Here is a 19464-nt window from a genome sequence, read left to right on the forward strand (position 1 = left end):
AAGCATGCACACTGAGCTGTGCGCCAGTGCATTCTCTTGCCAGGATGTGGTGATCTCCTGAGGTTCCTTCCAGCCCACATGATTGATGGTCTGGATCTTAGTGATCTTTTCCAACTGTAGTGGCTCTATGATTCTGTGATTCAGTGTGACTAAAGGTAATATTTGCCTTCTTGTCTGCGTGGAGGCATTTGCAGTTTTCATTTTTTAGTTCTGCTGCTTCTGCTTTTTTGCATTCTGAGCAGAAACTCCGGATGCAGTGTTCTTATCTCTCAAATCTCTCTGCAGAATCAACGAAGGTGCAGGGCTCTGCTGCTCCTCCTTGTTTACGCTCTGTCCCTGCCTTCTGCGTGCAAAGGGAATAGTTCCACTCCCTGGATGATCACCCTACTCACATCATGCTGCCTTTTCCTATCATTGGAGATGGTAACTTGTGCAACCTTGCTTTCCATAGTGATTCTGAGTAGTGCCTAGAATCATAGAATCATTGCATGGTTTGAGTTGGAAGGGGCCTTTAAGATCAAATAACAACCCTGCTGCTACAGGCAGGGACACCTCCAGCAGGGACACCTCCCTCTAGACAAGGTTGCTTAAAGTCCAATCCAGTCTGAATGCTTCCATGGAGGGAACATCCACAACCCCTCCTGGCAACTTATTCCAGTGTCTCACCACCCTATCAATACAGAATTTCTTCCTAATATCTAGTCTAAGAATTATTGATATGGGCATCTCTGTTTCCTCATTTCTGGCTTCACGCGCTACAACAGCTCACTGCTTTCCAGCCCGCTTGCTCATTTACCAGTGGTACACATCCAAAAAAACACCCTGCTCCTGCTACACAGGAGAAGCAGCAGAAGATTCAACCCACTACCTCTAAATTCTGCTCCAACTTGCTGCTACCCCATGGGGCTAGGGTGGGGGCCTCATGCACAGCTTCCCCCTGCATGGAGTTCTACAGCAGTAACAGCACAGGCACTTTACCTCTTCCTAGTTGGCAGAAAAACGGAAAGGTAGGTGGGGAAGGAAGGGGACATAATCCTTAGCAGAAAGCAGGATATGAGTTTTCAGCCCCAGACTGACGAACCATTAGCAAAACCTTAGCACAGTAACAGACCCAAATTTTATCAGAATATTACCATCATGTTAACAATATTCATATGATGCATCGTGTGTTCCAACATTTAGTCTAAAAGGAAGATAGAGGGAGAGAGTGCATGAGGCAGAAAACCACGTTAAAGATAAGGTGATGCATCTTAGCTTGACTTGGGCCGTCATCTGCAGTTACTGCCTGGCAGCAAAGAATGGGAGAGAGGAAAACAGTAATTTCACCCAGGTGATGAAGTAAAATAGAAGAAAATCCCAAGTCTGGTCTTTGTGAGTTTTGCTGTGGATGAGGAAGCATTTGAAGCCTATCAAAACTAACAGTACAGCAGTTAGAATACAAAATGCTGGACATTTTCAAAATATTTAGGACACACTGTAACCCTAGAATGAGCATGGTATTTGAGCAGGACCAATTTTGTCCTCATCATGTTGGAACAAATGGGATTGACAAGTGTGCAGCCAAACTGAGATGAAATGAGCAGTAGCAAGAGTCTGAGATTACTGAAAATGATATGCTTAGAGACAAAATTGTGTTCCATGTGACTGACAAAAGGCTGGGAGAGAGGTTATTAGGGAAAGGGATCTGTGCTTGCAAAAAAGCTATAGACATATGGCAGGATGATAAAAGCGATAATGTCTGGGCAAGGTATTGAGAAGTTTGAACAAAGTGTCAGGCAAAGTAGCATAGAAAGTAGCAGATCTAGAGCTCAGCCACAGGAGAGCATGAACAAAACATGGAAATCAGCAATAGAGAGAAGAATATTTTGCACTCCTGGAAGTGTCCCTGCGTGGACGCCACCACTGTGCCAAAAAATCACAGGGACCCAACATCTGTGTCAAGGCCACAAGTGCCAAAAGTGGAGGTGAGATGTGGTAGGCATACTTTTCAAAACTAGAAGCTTTTTCTGGTGCTGGGGTTGACAGTGATCTCTGCTTTTGTAAAAAGAACCAACAAGATAACAAATGAGGATCTGTTGCCAGTTCATTCTGAAATGAGGAAACAGAGACACCCATACCACCAATTCTGAAAGTCATTGCCCAAAATCACATATGCACGATAATAATAATAAAATGGACTGTACCGTGTACCAAGCTGCAATCACAGGGAAAGGAAAAGGCATCAACATGAGACCAGAGGGAACAAAAATTGTATCTGTAACAGGCCAGAATAACTGAAGAATCCGTGTAGGAGCATCACTGTTTTATGAACCCTGCATGTTGTACAAATATCCATATGTAACTCCCCTAGAAGCTGGTAGAGCTAGGACACAGGGTACACAGCTGCTGGGATATCAGGTGCCAAGATTGCTCTTCCAGTCCTTTGGCAATGACTCCTATTTGCACTTCTTTTATTCTCACATAGATAGAATTAGCCCTCTTTGGGAGCTAATGTGTGATGGCTGTGACAGCTGGTGGTGACAAATCCCCCTCAGGAGCCACAAGACCATCGTTCACAATGCTGCAAAGGCACAGAAGACCAAATTCAGAAAGAGAGAATGAAAACCTCCAAGAGACATCAAGCCCATGAAAATATGGGTGGCACAATGCCTGGGACCCACCAAAGGCAATGCAATTTCTCTTGGGATAAGCAATGCTGAGCCACATCCTGGAGTCTGGCTTTTCTTCTCTGGTTAAAATCAATATCCTTCGAATTAGCAGGTTCCTCTGAGCAGTTAGGATGTTACAGGAAAGATACAGGAGCCTGTCAGTTGTTGACTACAAAATTCTGCATTCGCAGAGGCAGGGCTCTTGCTGCAGCAGGACAGTGCAAGTGTGTGGCCCATGGCTTCTGTCAGCTTTCAGGCAAGAGTCATGGCCTGCACTGCTCTGCTCCAGCTTGTTGATAGGTGCACTGGAACAGACCAACCGAAGCCTTGTCTTGTGCCCAAGTCAGGTTTTTAGGTGATGCAGGAAGGGGAAGCTCTTGAATCCGTTCTCCAAGCCCTACCAGATGTCCTTCCACTCCCTTCGGTGTGCCCACTTTAGAGCCTAGACTCTGTTAATTCTTATCCTTTTGCACTGCAGCCAATTAGTAGCCTGAAATGGAAACCAGCTGTGGAAAAAAGGCTCTGGTAGCAAAGCACCAAGCCTACATCTGAAAACACACAAGTACATAAGCCTGAGAATCAGGTGTATTTTCAAAGCTACATCATTTCTAATGAATGAATTTTCACAGGGTTAAAGCATAATCAGTCCTAAACCTTCCTTAGGCAAGCAGTGGGTACTTACTTTCACACGTATGCCTCAGAACAGAATTTTTGTTTCAGGGAGGATTTTTCCATTCTTATTACTAATTGTTCCTAATTTACATCCGATGCTTGCACCCCAGATTTGTTGGATTTTTCTGCCACATCTGTACCATGCACAAAAGTGATACAGAAAGCTACAGTCTGAACTGTGTCCGATGAGTGTTATTTAGATGCATTTAAGATTTTGTACATCTGGCTCAGCAATACAATTTAGCCTGGAGAGTGCTATGTTTAGCAAATCTACCTCACATTGTTATTAAGGAGCAAAATTAAATCTAAAATGGAGGCCTCAACACCCTACTTTTATATATAGCTACCACAATATTTTCAAAAAAGCTGTTCACAATAAAACTGGTACGAGGCAATGAGGAATTCTTTGTAGAACACAAGATCAAATGACAGCCATCTAGTTTAACCCCCACCACAACACTACAGCAGCTTTCCCAACCAGCATCCCCACTGTCAGCCTGCAGTACACAGCATCTCTTGGAAGCTGGAAGCTCAAGCTGAGAAAAAAGGCATTCTTCCACCACAAAAGCATGTGAAGATGGAGAATCCCTGTGAGCTGCTGGTCTACTTCCCCAGGCAGGAAGGCAGAGAACATCAGAGAACAGGCTGCCTCTGAGAGGCTTTAGCTCTGCCTTCAGGGAGCCCTTTGGCCCCATTCTCTCTACAGGGACCTTTCTCAGCTTGGTGGCACCACCCTGGATGTCTCAGTGAGGAACTTCCATGGTGATGGCTGTGCTCTGCCAGTCAGCTAGGGCCAGATCTTGCTCTAGGTCTGGATAGTCTCACAGGTCATTCTGGGGCTCAGCAGATCCTGGGTGAAATGGATGTGTAAGTCATGTCTGAGATGGGCACCCATAACCTAGCTCATTTGAGATCAGCAGGTTCCTTCAGAAAGCCAGGGCGGACAGGCAGAATTCTGTTGATGTAAGTATGCAGCATAAGTGTGAAAATAAAGTTTATCTGCTTTTGTAGTTGAACCGTCCTTGAGGTGCCTTTCACAAAAAAAAATAATGATCTTCACTTCCTACCAGTCCTTTATTGGCAGTTGACCTGTCATGAAATTAATTTTCTTCCTTTGTTTTATGTCACAGTGTCCCTTGTGGTAGTCACAAGTAAATTATGCGATTTCATCAGCATTGGAAATACGCCTTTCTTGCACATGTATTCAGCAAAGAGGTAAAAGTGGTAATACAGTCTCTTTAATATGACCTTGGCTTCCTATAAACTTTTACGTCTCTATTTTCTGTATTGTTATAGAAAAACAAACCTTTTTTATTGATACATCTATTGATACACATTTAGCAAGCATTGATCGATATCTGGCATCTTGAAAAAATCCATTCTCAAAAGCTTTTAGCCTCTGAACTTGTCTCTTGTTTGCCAGTTTGTATAATCAATACGTATTTTTGCTAGGAAACGAAAAGTATTGACTTGCCCGCAAGTGTATGAAGTAACTCAAGTAATTACTATTAAATATAATTTAGTAATTGTAGTAGGAGCCTTTCTGCTGCAAGGCAACCTATGTCAAAGTTTGGCAAGATGAATTAGAAAAGGAAAAGAAATCAAAGATAAAGAGTTTGTGTAATATTGTGTAACTCATTTTATTCCTTCCAGAATACTAGCATATGCCTCACACAATAAGGGTAATTCCAAAAAGCCAGAAATCAAAACAGCAGAGCCTGATTCCCCAGAATTGATGCTAAGCACAGAAAAAAGCAGAGAAAATTAGAACCACGAAAAGTGCAGATATATTTCAGAGAAGCTGCTACATTGAAAATTTAAGAATAAAAATGTTCCTTTGAGGGCTGTACCCCGCATCTACACTGTGAAGAACTTAAGCCTATATATAACAGCATCTCCTTGGAAGTTTCACAATAACTGTAAATTCTCTTCTGTAAATCTAATGGGTTGACTGCCATGAATTTGCCGCAAACTCTAGAGATACTGTGCTGCTTTGCAATGTATCTAGAACATCCCTCATATAAACACAAGACCAAAGGACCAGCCCTGCACCAGGTTTGCTCATGGCTGGAAGATGCTATGGAATCAGCAGCTGAGGATGCTGCTCACGTCTTAGCACACAATGTTTGCCATCCTGCATACTGACCTGCCATGAGAGTGGGATGGTGCTGAATGATGCCACCCTGACACACTGCCTGCAGCCCGGAAGTCAGCCCTGTATCTACCTGTGTGACCTGCAAAGAAAGCTTGGTCTAACATGGGCTGAAGTGAAGGCCTGGGATGACAAACACACTCCACTCAGCTCACTATGTTTTGCTTATCTCCCTCTCTGAGACAAACAGAAATCTACCATCCCATGAGCAGGAGATTAAATTAAAGACTGTCATGCACTGCTGTTTCATCTTATGATGCTTGTGTTTCCCCTTTCCAGACAGGCTCCTTTCCAATTAGTAAAGGCCTCACCAAGCAGAAGCTTGCTGAGCTTGGGCCCTGGCTTCCTCTGGGCTCCCACTCTGTGCTCTGGCCCATGGCACTGCCCTTATACTGCCCTGGCACCATGTAGCTCCCTGCCAAGGGAGCAAAAGCACTCTGCAGTGCTGTCAGCAACCTGGTCATGGATTTGCAATAACCTATTCAGCCTTTTTTGTAATTATTTGCCTGACAACTGGAGCTGAAGGATTCTCTTTGTTAAGGGAAGGGGAAAGGAAGACAAAAAGAATGAAAGAGAGAAAGAAAGAAAAAAAGAAAAAAATACACCCCAGCACAACAGGGTGATATTCTAATAATATGAAATGGATGTGTCAAAAAATAGAATACACCCACTGAAAATGAATATCTTTTAAAGAAACAAATGTTCTCAGCAGAAGATGAAAAGCTGCATGGAGTAACACACGGGAAGGCCAATAAATGAGTAATGGTTCCAGGGAAGGCAACCACTCCAGTATGAAGAGCATCTTCAGCACTCTGTGCGGCAGTCACACTGCTCTTCAACACAGAGCACATGAATTATGAACACTTGGATTTGCTCTGGGCATTGCACTGATCATCGGAAACCATGTCATTGTAGCCAGGTGAAAGCACCTGGTCATACAGACTCAGTATCACAGCACTTCTGTAGATATCTTCCACACCCAGATATCCAAAATACCTCACAAAATTAGACAAATGACTGAGATTCAGCTAGCAAAATTTAGTTCTGTGCCTCAGAAAGCATAAGATAATTTCTGATGTAGGTACCAACATGTTGGAAGACCATAAACCACACCAGTAGAACTGCACATGGAAAGAAGCCAAAAAAGTTTTAGGACTCACCACAGACAAAATTACATATAAACCCTCAGAGCAGTGTGATATTAAACCAGTAATTGAGTCTCCAGTTATGTGAAAGAGTGAGGTCATCTTAGCTCTCAGTACAGGTCTGATGAGTTCAGTATCAGAATCCTGTAAATTGTTCACATGCCTATACTTTCAAAGGGATGTTAAAAATATATTAGTCTATACTTTTAAAGGGGTGCTAAAAATAAATTGAAGTCACTGTCATGAGACAAGAAACTGAAGTTTGAAGGCAGCCTTACTGTGTAAGAGATTCAAGGAGCTTGAGCAAATAAATAAAACAAATAAAACAAACAAATAAAATAAAATAAAAGCTAAAAGATAGATTGTCTTGATTACAGAGTATAAGCAGATTGACACAGAAAATCACAAATTTTTAAAGGTATTTTTAATATGGATAGGAAAGACATACATAGACTCACTGGCTGGGAGTTAATGTCAGACAAATTGAAAACAGAGATCAATTTGTAATAGCAAGGATGATTAACCATTAGGACAAGACATTCCTGAAAGTAGTAGATTCCTATTTCTGCCTTCTAAAGGTATTTTTCAGTGGAGGGGGAGGGGGAAGGGGGAGGGTGTGGAATGCTTGTTCCACAAGGTTATGGTTCTAATACACAGTAAGAGATGAAAGCATATCATCTCTACTTGCAGCAGATTGCGCTGGATGTTTCGTCTGGCCTTCATCTCTGGAATGAATTGTAAAATACCTGATCTTATTGTGATAGTGAACGGAGTTTTGAAAGCAAGGAACAGACTTGCAAGATAAGTTTTATCTCAAAATGAACTTAAAGGCCACTAACAAAAATCCTGCACATTAAAAACAGATGTCCAAATTCAAAATAAATCTTTTCTTATTATTAATATTCCTGAAGAAATACAATTGGATCAAGTTGAATATCTTGTTGGAAGACAATGTCAGGTGGAGTGGATGTTGTTTCTCAGGCCTTCAATCTCCAGTAATCTGCTGTACCAGGAGCATTATTCTTTGCATTTGTCTGAAGAGCAGAGTAATTGCAGCCGAAAATGTGTGTTTTCTAGATAGAATCAACAAATGTCAGTGACAGAACCTTCTGAAAAGTGACACAGGAAGTCTTCTCTATTTATAGACGTGTAGAGGACTAATGTTTCTACCAGCTACCCATTAGACATAAAACAATTTTTATAAAGACTGGTAAGAAATTAAGTCAAAGTGGTTCGGTTTTGTTTTTTTTTCATCTAAACAAAGACTGTCTCTGACTGCCTCTGAAAACATTGTGCACTACATTTTATTCCCAAAATTATCCAGCTTAAAGTTCACATTAGCCAAGTGACTACTTCCGAAATTCAAGCTGTTCTTCTGTCAAGAAGCAAGACAAGCAGTTATACCAGGCACAGGAAGAGGTTTTTAATTGCAGCAAACACTGATCATATAAGCAGGTGATTTGCTTAGCCTTCAAAAATCACCCACAGTCTCAGTACTGAACAGCTTACCCCCTAGCTATTCTAAATTCTAGAAAAAACACATGGCTGGGGGAAATCCCTGAAGTATTTAGATTGACTGGCCTTACCAACTGCACGTGTATGTTAAATACACACAAAAGGCAATTACACCCATTCTCACATCATACCAACAGTGACCCCAAACTGCACTCAAAGGGCAGGATCTGACTGCACAGAAATCACCCCTTGTTCCTTGCAACATTTATTACTAGCCACATTACACCACTGATGTTTTCTGGTTTGCAATGCGTGGTGTCTTGGGTTTGGTGAGCCCACACCACAGCCTTCAAATTTGCTTGTAGCATTCCGGGTTTAGCACACCACATCTGTGCAAGAGTTATGGTATCTTCTCTGACACTCTGAGACTTGCTGTAACTGATCACCTGAGCACAAAATTGGGAGGAAACTTGTTCCTGAGTGCTGCCGCTTGGTTAGTCTGACTGGGCAACAGTAACTTCATTTCTGGTAATCCAGTGCTCATGTTTCTGTGGAAACAGGAACCAGCAGATAGCACTCTCCTAGCACTGGTTTGCTCCAGTCTCCATGGAAACAGTTGTTGTATGGGTGAAAAAAAGGGTAATGACTGCACAGTAATGACTTACTGGAAGCTTCTCTCTGCCTTAATTTTACTTTTGTGGTCCATATCACTATAAAAAAAAAAAAAAAAAAAAAAAAAAAAAAAAGAAAAGAAGTCACATATGACAATGTCTTTCAGATCCATTCCATTATGAAGATCAGGGTCAGAAATCATGGACTTTATCTCCCAAGCTCAGGCAGTTCAGCTCCAGAATCCTGAGGGAAATCTGAGACACTAAGGATGGTTTTGCATTGTGCAAAAGAAGGTGGGTCAAAAATGCACCCAGACACAGGCTTGTTACCTCTCAACACAACCCATCCCAGGGTACAAGACCATGAAAAGCAGCTTCCACTGGGAGACTGACAGCTACCTGCATGCCTGTTGAAACAGCCCTGTTGCAGCAGGTGCTGTGGCAGATGGAGGTGTCCCACACTGCAACATCAAGGCACACATATCACTTTATCATTCTCTGCAGCCTTGCAAGGTTTCTCCCCAGAGAAAACCACCTTTTTTGCTCTCTTTTGATTCTTCATCTCTTAGAGAAATGCAGCAGTCCCACATTTCTCCCACTCAACAAGTCCCACACAACTGTCTCACTTTCTGTGACATGACCGCTAGTGCAACACCATCACTGCAAGACAATTGAGATCCACACCATGAAAATCAGCTGAAGACCTTCCCACAATCCACATGTGACTTCAGCTTTTCATTTATTTCTGCCTTTTCTTATGAGCATTTTCACTGTGACCTTCATTTGCCATTGCTCATCCCCTTTTCTTTGCTCACTGTCACTAGCACTTCTGCCCACATACATTTTTGCAAGTTAAGCCACACAGACACCTTTCTTTTCTCAGCAACTACCATTGAGGATTTCTGGTTATTGTTTCTCGTCAGCTTGCCTTCTGCAGACATCCTCACCTCCCACTTCCTTCTGGCAAAAAAGATCAGAGATATCCCATCAAGTAACGCACAGTGCAGAGCATTACTCCATGCTTTACCCCACTGAACAAATGGATGATTGCAACCATGTCCTTTGAGATGTCAATGCCCATCAAGTTACCATCTTTGTGGATACATTACCACTGCATTATCTTTTATTCAAAACATCCTTGTGTAAAAAGGTTTGGAAATGGTGCTGTTGACTATATACGGGATCAGAGAGTCAGGACAAGATGCAGTGAAACAGAGAAGACTGGCAGGTTGGTGAGATGTCTGTAGCCTGGCAGACACGAGATCTGGTACCCATGTAAGCAAAGCAGTACACAGAGCCTGATTAAACCCTGAAAAGTTGAGTATGATTTATGTCCTTAATTCTTCACCACGACCTGTGAAGGTCTTCCCAGGGAACATGGTGTCTAAAGTGCACCCCTCTACACCAGCTTTCCTCTTGCTTTCCAGGCAGCAGAGTAGGAATAGTTCTGACACGATTGGTGCAGCTGCAGGTAGGACACTGGTATTAGGCCTGCTGCTAGCCTTAGTGTCTATTTCAGACTAACAGTCTTCAGAAATGCTCCTTTGCCAACACTTGCCACAGTCATTTGGTGAGACATTCCCTTGTGTTGGTGCACACCCTTGCCTCTTCAGTGCAAAGCCTTTCTGTGATCAAATTGACTATCTGAGAGTACTCAGGTATCTGTTTCTTGTCCCTTCAACAATCACATGAAAAAGGCTTCTTCTCTGCATGCAATCAAGATAAATAATAATCACCTGGCTATAAGTAAATGCAGGAAATAACTGAGCCATTTACACAGGAAGCTTAAAATGCCTTTTGCACAAGCTAGCAAAATGAAAGGTCCTGGCATTCATACTACTTTCTAATTGTCCTGTGACTGCAAGAGAATCAGATCTAGCTCTTTTTAAATTGAATTCAGGGGACTCAAGGTGGGAAGCTATCATTCAGTGGTTGTGAAACTCTGGTAATTGTCCATGTTATTGTTATTATCATTATACTAGCTACAGCCTCAATTCTAAATAGTGTCACATACTCTTACCTCTTCCTTACCCAAGACTTTAGCACTGTATGCACAAAGTGGCTTCTTCACAAGAGAAATCACAATCTAATTAGAAATATTGGGACAAAAATGAGAAAATACTGGTGCTAAACATTTTCTAAGGGATAAAATATAAGCAAATGCAATAATCAAATCAATGTCAGAAGTATAATCTTTCAGGGGAAATCTGTATTTTTTCTCTGGTTAAAAACCTGTTCTTCTAGAAAGGAAAGGCTGGGCAGAGGGGGTCAAAAGTAGCTTTAAGTAAACAATCATAATTAAATGCTGAAATACTGATTTTCTTTCCTTTTGGCAGACCACATGGAACACCTGTCTCACTCTGTCTACCATCAAAGCAAACCAGAAAAATTCCAAGTCCAATAGATGAATAGACACAAATCCAGGAACTGCCAACAGCCCCATGAACATAAAAACGATGACCCTTGAAATACATCACAGGCCTTTCAGGTGGTTCAACTGAATCTTTCTGTGACTATCTCTATTGCTTCAGGCAAAACAACTGTCCCTTCTTTTCCAGGAGACACGCATAGTTACAAAGAACCCATCCAAGAAAATATTTATTTTGCCACTCAGTATTATTATTGTTAAAACATCCAGTCCACTTCAGCAAAAGGAATCCTGCAATATCCAAATCAACCTTAATGTAAAATCAAAATCACATTAGGTCAAAACATAATAAATGCTTTTACTGAACAGCTAGGAAAGATGAAATGAGAGTGTTAACAAGAACAACAAAAAGGTGAGTACTCAGGCTCCAAGGCACCATGAGCAATTGCCCAGGCAAAGAATGTTGTTTCTATAACACAAACATATCAGAGATATCGAGAACTTCAAAAATCCCATTAAGTAGCCTCCAGGTTTGCTGTTATATCTGCCACTGGAGAGAGTTAAAAGTTGATTGGGAAGAGAGATCTGCAGGGAGGTAATCTCTAGAGGGTAGTAACTCTACACGTTGATGAAATTTCCATTTAATGTAAATTCCTTGTACAAATGACAAGTGAACTGTGACAGTAGCAAGGTTTAAACATCATATGGAAATTTATCTCCAAATCACATGTCACTTCAGAGGTTTGGCAAGTTAATGCGCTCTCAAAAGAAAAATCTATGAAAACACAATCTGCATAACACTGGCAATGTCAGAGCTTCACTTTCTCCTTCATCCTGACTGAGCAAAGATAATGGAAGTTGCTGTAGTGGAAGATTCATATGACCCTTGATCTTTCCTGCGTGAGAGTCTATGTTCAAATCTCACCTTTCTGATCTGGCTGTTTATCTCAGAAGATCTTGGATGCACTGAGGAGTAGGATGAGCCGCACGAGTACCTAGGTGAGTGCTGCTTTATTTGCTTTCATGGAGCCTGCAGGGTGATTTTACTGACGACCACTCAACAAGAAGAAGAATAATGCCTGTTTCATCCCAACCCCGGTGGGAGACAGCCGATCCTCTCAAAAATATAGGAGGAAACATAGGCTATCCTGTGGGAGCACACAAAGTGCTGTGATCCAGACATGGGATGATGTCTGCCTGTACGACAAAGAAAGAAATATTCATAAATCCCTTCCGTACAAGAATCCAGAAACATTTCCTTCACCAAAGTCACTTTTGTCACAACCTTGCTATTGCCAATTCCCCGGAGCCATGGTCACCAGGTTAAAAGATGCTGTGAAATCATTCTTTTCACTGTAGAATTGAAAGTGGAAAGAAGAAAAGACAAATCACAGTCCTCAGGTTCTCAGCCTACCTTCTGAACTGTCCATGCCTCTGCCAATGTGTGTAATAATTCTTTTAGCTGCAAAATCAGCTGCAAATGCTCATGCAAGTAGCTGCAACTCTACATGACTGATTGGACATGGAATTTTCTTCCCTTCCACCTACCTTACTGTGCAGGAGGAGAAAGAAACCTTCTTCTGCTGTTGCCATTTCTTCCCCATTTACACCACAGCTTCAAATTTCCCTCCATCTGAAAAGGAAGAAAATTAACAACAGTCGCCAGTGTAAGAAATATCTGTCCTTATATATTATCTAATCATTTTTTCTGCCAAGACTTCTGTGAGCTGTGCAGTTCTTTGCATGTAAGATTAGAGCAATGTTTTTACAACAGGTGCCACTTTTCTACCTGTTGGAAGCACATTAATCTGAACAGAGGGCAAGAATTATAATTATAGCCTGTGGGTAATTTTAATCTTTTATTTCTATGCTTTCAAAGTACAAAATTTCTGTTTATCTGAACATTAAAATGATTGCTTCAAATTTGTGAATTACGATTTTCCAAACAGAACAAAGGACTTCATGTTGCTCCTTGCCATTCTCCTCCCATTGCTGCGAGAGCCACCAAGCATCCTGCCTTGCCTGGGTTCCCACACAGCTCCTGAGGAAGGCATGCTCTATTGCTGTGTCCCCAGGAGTGCTTCCTAGCAAAACTATGCTCCTTTCTGGAAATCTGGGCAACTGGAGGAGTTTTCACATCACTCTTCAGATCATAGTTAGCTTATAAGGATGTGAATACTACCTCTCAGTCCTGCCTCTCTGAGCAGGATTGTCTGAGCACACCTGGTCCACAGCTAGCCTTACTACACCCAGTCCTACTTCTAAATCCAACCTTTTTTCTCTTTCTTCTGGGCCTCCAAAACATGTCTCTTCACTGCAGCATTACTTGCACTCCCTCACTTTTCTACTGTCTCCACAGCACCTTATGCTCCCCAAGCTTGCAGCTGTTGCCTTTTTGCCTGTGGGTATCTCTTCCACACAGCTGAAAATAGATGCTCCCTTCAGGATAAGAGAGAAGAAGAGCAGCCGTGTGGCTGGGCTCTTTCTAGCTCAGACTATGGAAAATGCCAGATTTTGAATGAGGAAAGATTGGTAAGGTAGCAGCCTTTCATCCTATTCTTCCAGAGGAACCTTAGAAAACACATCCAAATCACAGAGGTTGATATGAAACTATTCAGATTACAGGGAATGTAACAGGACTGAGTTTTTGCAGCGCAGTGAACAACTACATGGAGAAACCTGAGGCAGAAAACAATGGGCACATCTTATTTGATGCTTCACATTTGCCAACCCATTCTGCTTCTTGGCTAGATTGGTTATCCTCAAATAGATTCATGTACTAACACATCTGCAGAACATGTCTGGACCAGAGATGAAGTTGATGCCTTCACACTGCACAGCGTAGGCAAAACCCAACTGCTTTCAGCAGAGTCTAAAAGTAGAGAAAAATTTCCCAAAATAAAGTTTATAGAAGAAAATCTTAGCTTGATAAAGACTTTCATGAAGCAGCATACACTTCCTACTTATGCAGTGATCTGTTAATTAGAGGGAAGATGAAGTGTGCAAAAGATGTAATATGTAATCTTTGTTAAACTGACACCAAATATCCTTCATGTAATCTCTGCATTCCTGCAGGTTCTTCACAAACATATGTACTTTAGTTGACTGCACACGAGTGTGAGGAGACTATTGGTTCACATCTACTTTTAGCCCCAACCCATGAAAAGGAAAAAGATTTATTAAGGGCATCACTGAGTCAGTAAGACTGACATGCTTCGTGTAACTTAGAAACACAGCAGAAACAAAACCTCCGCAGGGACCCACGAGTGAAGAGGATGGATGGTGGTATAGTCAACCCGAGTCAGCATGACAGTCAGTAATTCTAAGGTCCTCATTGTGCTGAGTACAAGCTGGTTACCTCTGAGATGCTTTTTCTTGACAAAATTCTTGTTTACATGAACAGCTGATTCCATTAGCATGAGCAGCAGTTAGCACAGTTCATACTTGACATCCTGCCTAGCTGCATTATTGCCATTTAGCACCCAGACACCCAACTGTAAAGCACCTCAACCCCTATCTCGAGAGAAAACAGTAGGAAAAGGCCTAACAAGTCTTCTTTCCCTACAGCATGTTGGGAAGGTTGTTGCCTTGCTGGGAAGCAACAGCTGAAGTGTTTTTTAGCATTCCTCACACTGTAGGAGATACAGCTGCATTACTTGGTTGGACTGAGTCCTTCTCCAACATCAAGGCTCCTGTGCCTGAATTTCTTGTACTGTATCATTACTTATCACCTGGCACTTGTTTCTAAACTACATTTGAGTGCTTCTCAGATTACAGACTGCTCTGTTTCACCACCCTCTTTTGTAAAATATCTTGCTGTTTTCCTATGGGCAGCATCTTTTTCAAATGCTGTTTGCAATACACACACAAATTGTTTGGAAAATGAGTTCTGATTTGGATATTACAGCAGAAATGCACAGGAGAGCTCTTTTCTTTCTCTAACTTCTTCCAAGTTGAGATGCAGAGGAGATTTTGCTGTAGGAGAAATTTCAGAGAAAGCTTTTCCACGCCTGATTGAACCATGCTTCTCACCCGGCACGCTCCTTTTTTCGTTGATGGCTGGCATATTTTTGAAAAGGCAGGACTGAATGTACTGATATTACCAAGCCATTCAAAACACTACAGAATTTTTGCACCTCTATTTCTGGCTCAGGGTTATGACTGTGAGATATTTTTCAGGGTTTTATTCCTTGTAAAACAGTGCTGTCTCTCACTGGATTCTGTCACTTTAAATTACTCAGGAAGACTACAAAATGTATCTTTTCTTTCCTCAAAGAAGTCGCTAAAAATCACTTAGTTCAGGTTTAAAATAAGCTCTCTCTTGCTCACCCTCCTCCTACAGCCAGCAGAAGAAAATCCAAACATCTTTTTAAACCAACATATCTCTGAACCCCAGGGTCTTACGCTTGCAAATGGTCAGCAATATCTTCATGATTCAGCCGGCATCAGGGACCCAGTGAGCTCCACCTGAGCTGCCTCTGCATGCATTTGTTCTCAGCCAGTCAGGGAAGACATCCTGGAGAGCTTCTGGTGCTCAGCAAGCATTCACAAGTGGGACAGATGGCTCAGGATAAGTGGCCTTCCAGAAAAAGGGTAGTGAGGTGGTCTTCTGTTCTGCTCTCCAGATAAACCAATCATGCATTCCACATAAAATTTCTAATTTAAGCTTCTCCCTTGCTGTTGGTGGAGTGATCAGGACTTACCTTGTGTAGATCCACTTGACCCTATGTCTGACTGCAACTGTACCCTGCTGCCTCTTGCTGCAGGCATGCAGCCGTGCAATAGGTAGCTGCTGCATGGTGGTACTCCCATACTATTACACAACTAGATAGTTCTGGCCTGGTCACCTCTTCTGCTTTCTACAATTGTACAGTCTTTACAGTTCTCAAAAAGCCATGGCCTAGCCTGGACTATTCACTTGCTTTTAAGCTTCTTTTAAGATGTTACTGCCATGCTTTCCTTATCCTATTCCTTTCACTTGCCCTTGAATTACCACTGTCTGCTTTCACTGCTAGCATGTGTAGCTATCATTGCATTTTCCAGTGAGTTCACATTCCAATTACATTGGGCTCAACATATCCCACAGTCTCCACATCCAGAAACCTTTGAGTCTCCAAGTACACTGCTGAAATCTCTCTCTCAAAATGCAAACATAATCTGAGATGTCTTATTTAGATAATGTCCTGAACAGGTCATCAGCTTTTATATGAGGATAGTGGATAAGAACTAATACATCTCAAAAGTTATTAACAGAAAGATTGTGCAGCCATCACCTTACATGTATACCTGGATCGCAGAATGAAAATTAAAATTTGTACTGCACTGCAATAACAGACCATCTCAAGCATTATCCAAAAAATTGTTAGTGAAACACTGTCCTTACTTCCTCACTATTCTTTTCTTGTTTTTTTCCAATATGCCTCTAGTCCCCCATATAATTTTATTACCTGTAACTTGTAACTTTGAAGACAGAGATGGAGTTAAGTAGGCTAAACGTGCAGAAAGAAGGAAGCAGAAGCACAACACCTAAATAAGCCATGCCGTGAAAGGAAGATATGTGTAACTGAAATATGATGAGCAGGGATTTGATGCCATGAATGGCATAAACTGCAGATGGTGGGGTGGGGAGATGACTAACAATTGGGTAGGTTTGGGTAGGTGGATCCTAGAGTAGCTGACAGTAGAGGTGAACAAGGAATTTAGTAGGAGATGCTGAGAAGAAAGACTGAATATTGAAATATGATAGAGGAAGAATTAAAAATACTTAGGAAAAAAGGTTTATCTTTATATCAGGAATAAGGACAAGTAACCACTCAAAACTCCTGCTTTTCTACTGATAGGATCTCTGCACTCACACTTTGCTGTCTATAGATCTCACCAAACTGGTCAAGCTGTATCTCCGAATATGTCTTGACTACAGAAGCGATTGGATTGGTTTTTGTGAAAGTATGGTCTCAGCCAGGCTGGAATTTACTCTTTTCTTTTATTCGCTCTTTTGCTTGATTCATACAGGAATGTCTTCTTCCCATCTGCTTTCTACCCATTACATGACTTCTTTTATTCTTTTGTTATAGCTTAAAATAAACTGGGTAAACAGATTTTAAATGGAAACAATAATTGCAGCAAGGAATTTTTGTTTATATAAAAGGTGCCATGACATAGTCCTTAGGAAAAGGTCATATGGCCATCCCTCTATTTCAAGTACCATCCAGGACAGCCTTGGGAAGGTTGTGGTATTCAGTAATCTTACATAAGACAGCACCATGGCAGAACCAGCAACATCTAAATAACCACTAACAGATACTCCTTCACTTTGTTCCTACATGACAACCAGTGTTCTAGTGTATATCACCTTCTCAGGAGACCCATTTAACGACTGTTTTAATGACAGTGTTTAATAAGGGCAAAAATGTGAAACAGTTTTCAGCAGCTAACCTATATTAATCTCCTTATAGATTAAATCAACTGCTTTTTGTCCTGCTTTTTGGATACAAAGGACAATTGATGATCATCCTCTCCAAAACAAACTTTACACACTTTGGAACATTTACCAAGTCCTGATCAAACGCTCTGTTTTCTGTATTAAATCTAAGTCCTTCAATCTTTCTTTCAGAGCTCATGTTTTCTTTTATTATCTTCATCTTTCTCACTGCAGTTTCTCTGTATCTTCTTACATACAGCCTTACCAGTATTAAGCATAGATGGAGAACTGTCTCCTGTCCTTAGACTTTTCCCCTGCTCATAAATTTAAGAATAAAATTTGGCATTTTCAGAACAACATCTTGTAGTGAACTCAGTCTGAGGCCATGATATCTCATAATCTTTTTCTGCAGCACTTTTATGTGATTTATATTCTTCCAATGTATTTTTACATTTGATTTCTCTTACATTAATGAATTTCATCTTCCTGATTCAAACCACTTTTCCAGTTCATTAAGAACAACTTGACATACACGTGAAAGCAAAAGGAAAAAAGAAAACACCCACAATTCTGGGTAGACTTTCATCATCAAAACAAACGTGTTTTCTCCTAACAAAACATGTCCCTGAATGACAAGTTTCTTGTCTAAGTTAAAGAAGCAAAACCAAGAAACAATGGAGATAAGGTTGTTTGTTTTGTTTTGTTCAAAGAAAGAAAAAAAATAAAAATGTTCCCAGTTTCCTTTCTTGTCATATTTTATCTCAAGTAATTGAAGAATCACAGAATAGCTGACCTGGGAAGGGATCACTGAAGGTCACCTGCTCCAACCCGCACTCCAGCAAGGACACCCAGATTAGGCTGTCCAGGCACATGTCCTGGTTCTTTCTGGCTGATCCCAAGGAGGATGCGGCACCACCTTTCTGAGCAAACTGTGGCAGTACTCTGGGACCCACACAGTAAATAAGTGCTTCCTGCTGTTTAGAGAGAACATCCTATGTTCCTCTTTGTGCTCACTTCCTGTTGTAATGTTACTGGGAACCACTGAAAAACACCTTACTGTCCTCTTTGCACCCTCCTTCAATGTGTATTTGTACACACTTGATCTCGTTCCCCTGGAGCCTCCTCTTCTCCAGCTGAACTGTCCCAGCTCTCTCAGCCTCTCTTCATAAGAGAGGTTCTCTAGTCCCTTCTTCATGCTTGTGGTACTCCTTTGGATCCTGTCCAGCAGCTCCATGTTTTTCTTGTTGTAGAGAGCCTTGATCCAAACACAATACACACTGCTGATATTTAGAGAGTGGGGATTACCTCCCTTCACCTGCTGGCACCACCAAGCCTAATGCAGCCCAGGATTCCGTTAGCCTTCATTATGGCAAGAGTGCACAAAGTTGGCTCACGTTAAAGTGTTCATTCCAAAACTAAATAACATTTTAAAACACCCAATCTGAAGAATAAAAACAAGCATGGAAAAATGTAGAACTAGGTTCTCATTGTTCTCCCATCAGGAAAGCAACAACATTATAAACCAATTAAAACAGGTGCTTACAGTGGAATATGCTGAGCAGCCTTACTTCAACACCATAGTAATCTCTTCTCTCTCAGTAGCTTAAAACATTACCAAATAAAGAGATTTCAAAACAATATTGAGAGGCATACCTCTCCCTAAATTTACACCCTAGATTTACACACATTAGCAAATAAGTAAATAAAGTGCAGCAAATAAAATACAACCAGTATCTATTGAATTTAGAGATGTATGGAACATGTTTTCCTTTAGGTATTACTTGCACATATGAAAACCTGAGTCTAAATAAGTGGTTTTTTTTTAAACAAACTAATTGGTCTAAGATAAACCTTATGTGGAAAACTTTAGTCCAAATGGATATTTAGCAGATTTCATACATATAAAAAGCAGATTCTTCTCTTCTCTTCTCTTCTCTTCTCTTCTCTTCTCTTCTCTTCTCTTCTCTTCTCTTCTCTTCTCTTCTCTTCTCT

The 19464-nt window shown here is 41.3% G+C and overlaps 1 protein-coding gene across 1 annotated transcript in view; it reads right to left on the reverse strand.

Moving 5' to 3' along the window:
- Nucleotides 1–2487: 2487 nt before the first annotated feature.
- The window catches only part of TMEM271 (transmembrane protein 271), a 93733-nt gene continuing 76756 nt past the window's right edge, over nucleotides 2488–19464 (reverse strand). The window contains 1 exon segment of the mRNA XM_042866115.1: nucleotides 2488–2560. Within this exon segment, the coding sequence (XP_042722049.1) occupies nucleotides 2488–2560 (73 nt within the window).

Source organism: Lagopus leucura, unplaced genomic scaffold, assembly GCF_019238085.1.
Source record: "Lagopus leucura isolate 7727_CA_CO unplaced genomic scaffold, USGS_WTPT01 Super-Scaffold_810, whole genome shotgun sequence".
In the NCBI taxonomy this organism is placed as follows: Eukaryota; Metazoa; Chordata; class Aves; order Galliformes; family Phasianidae; genus Lagopus; species Lagopus leucura.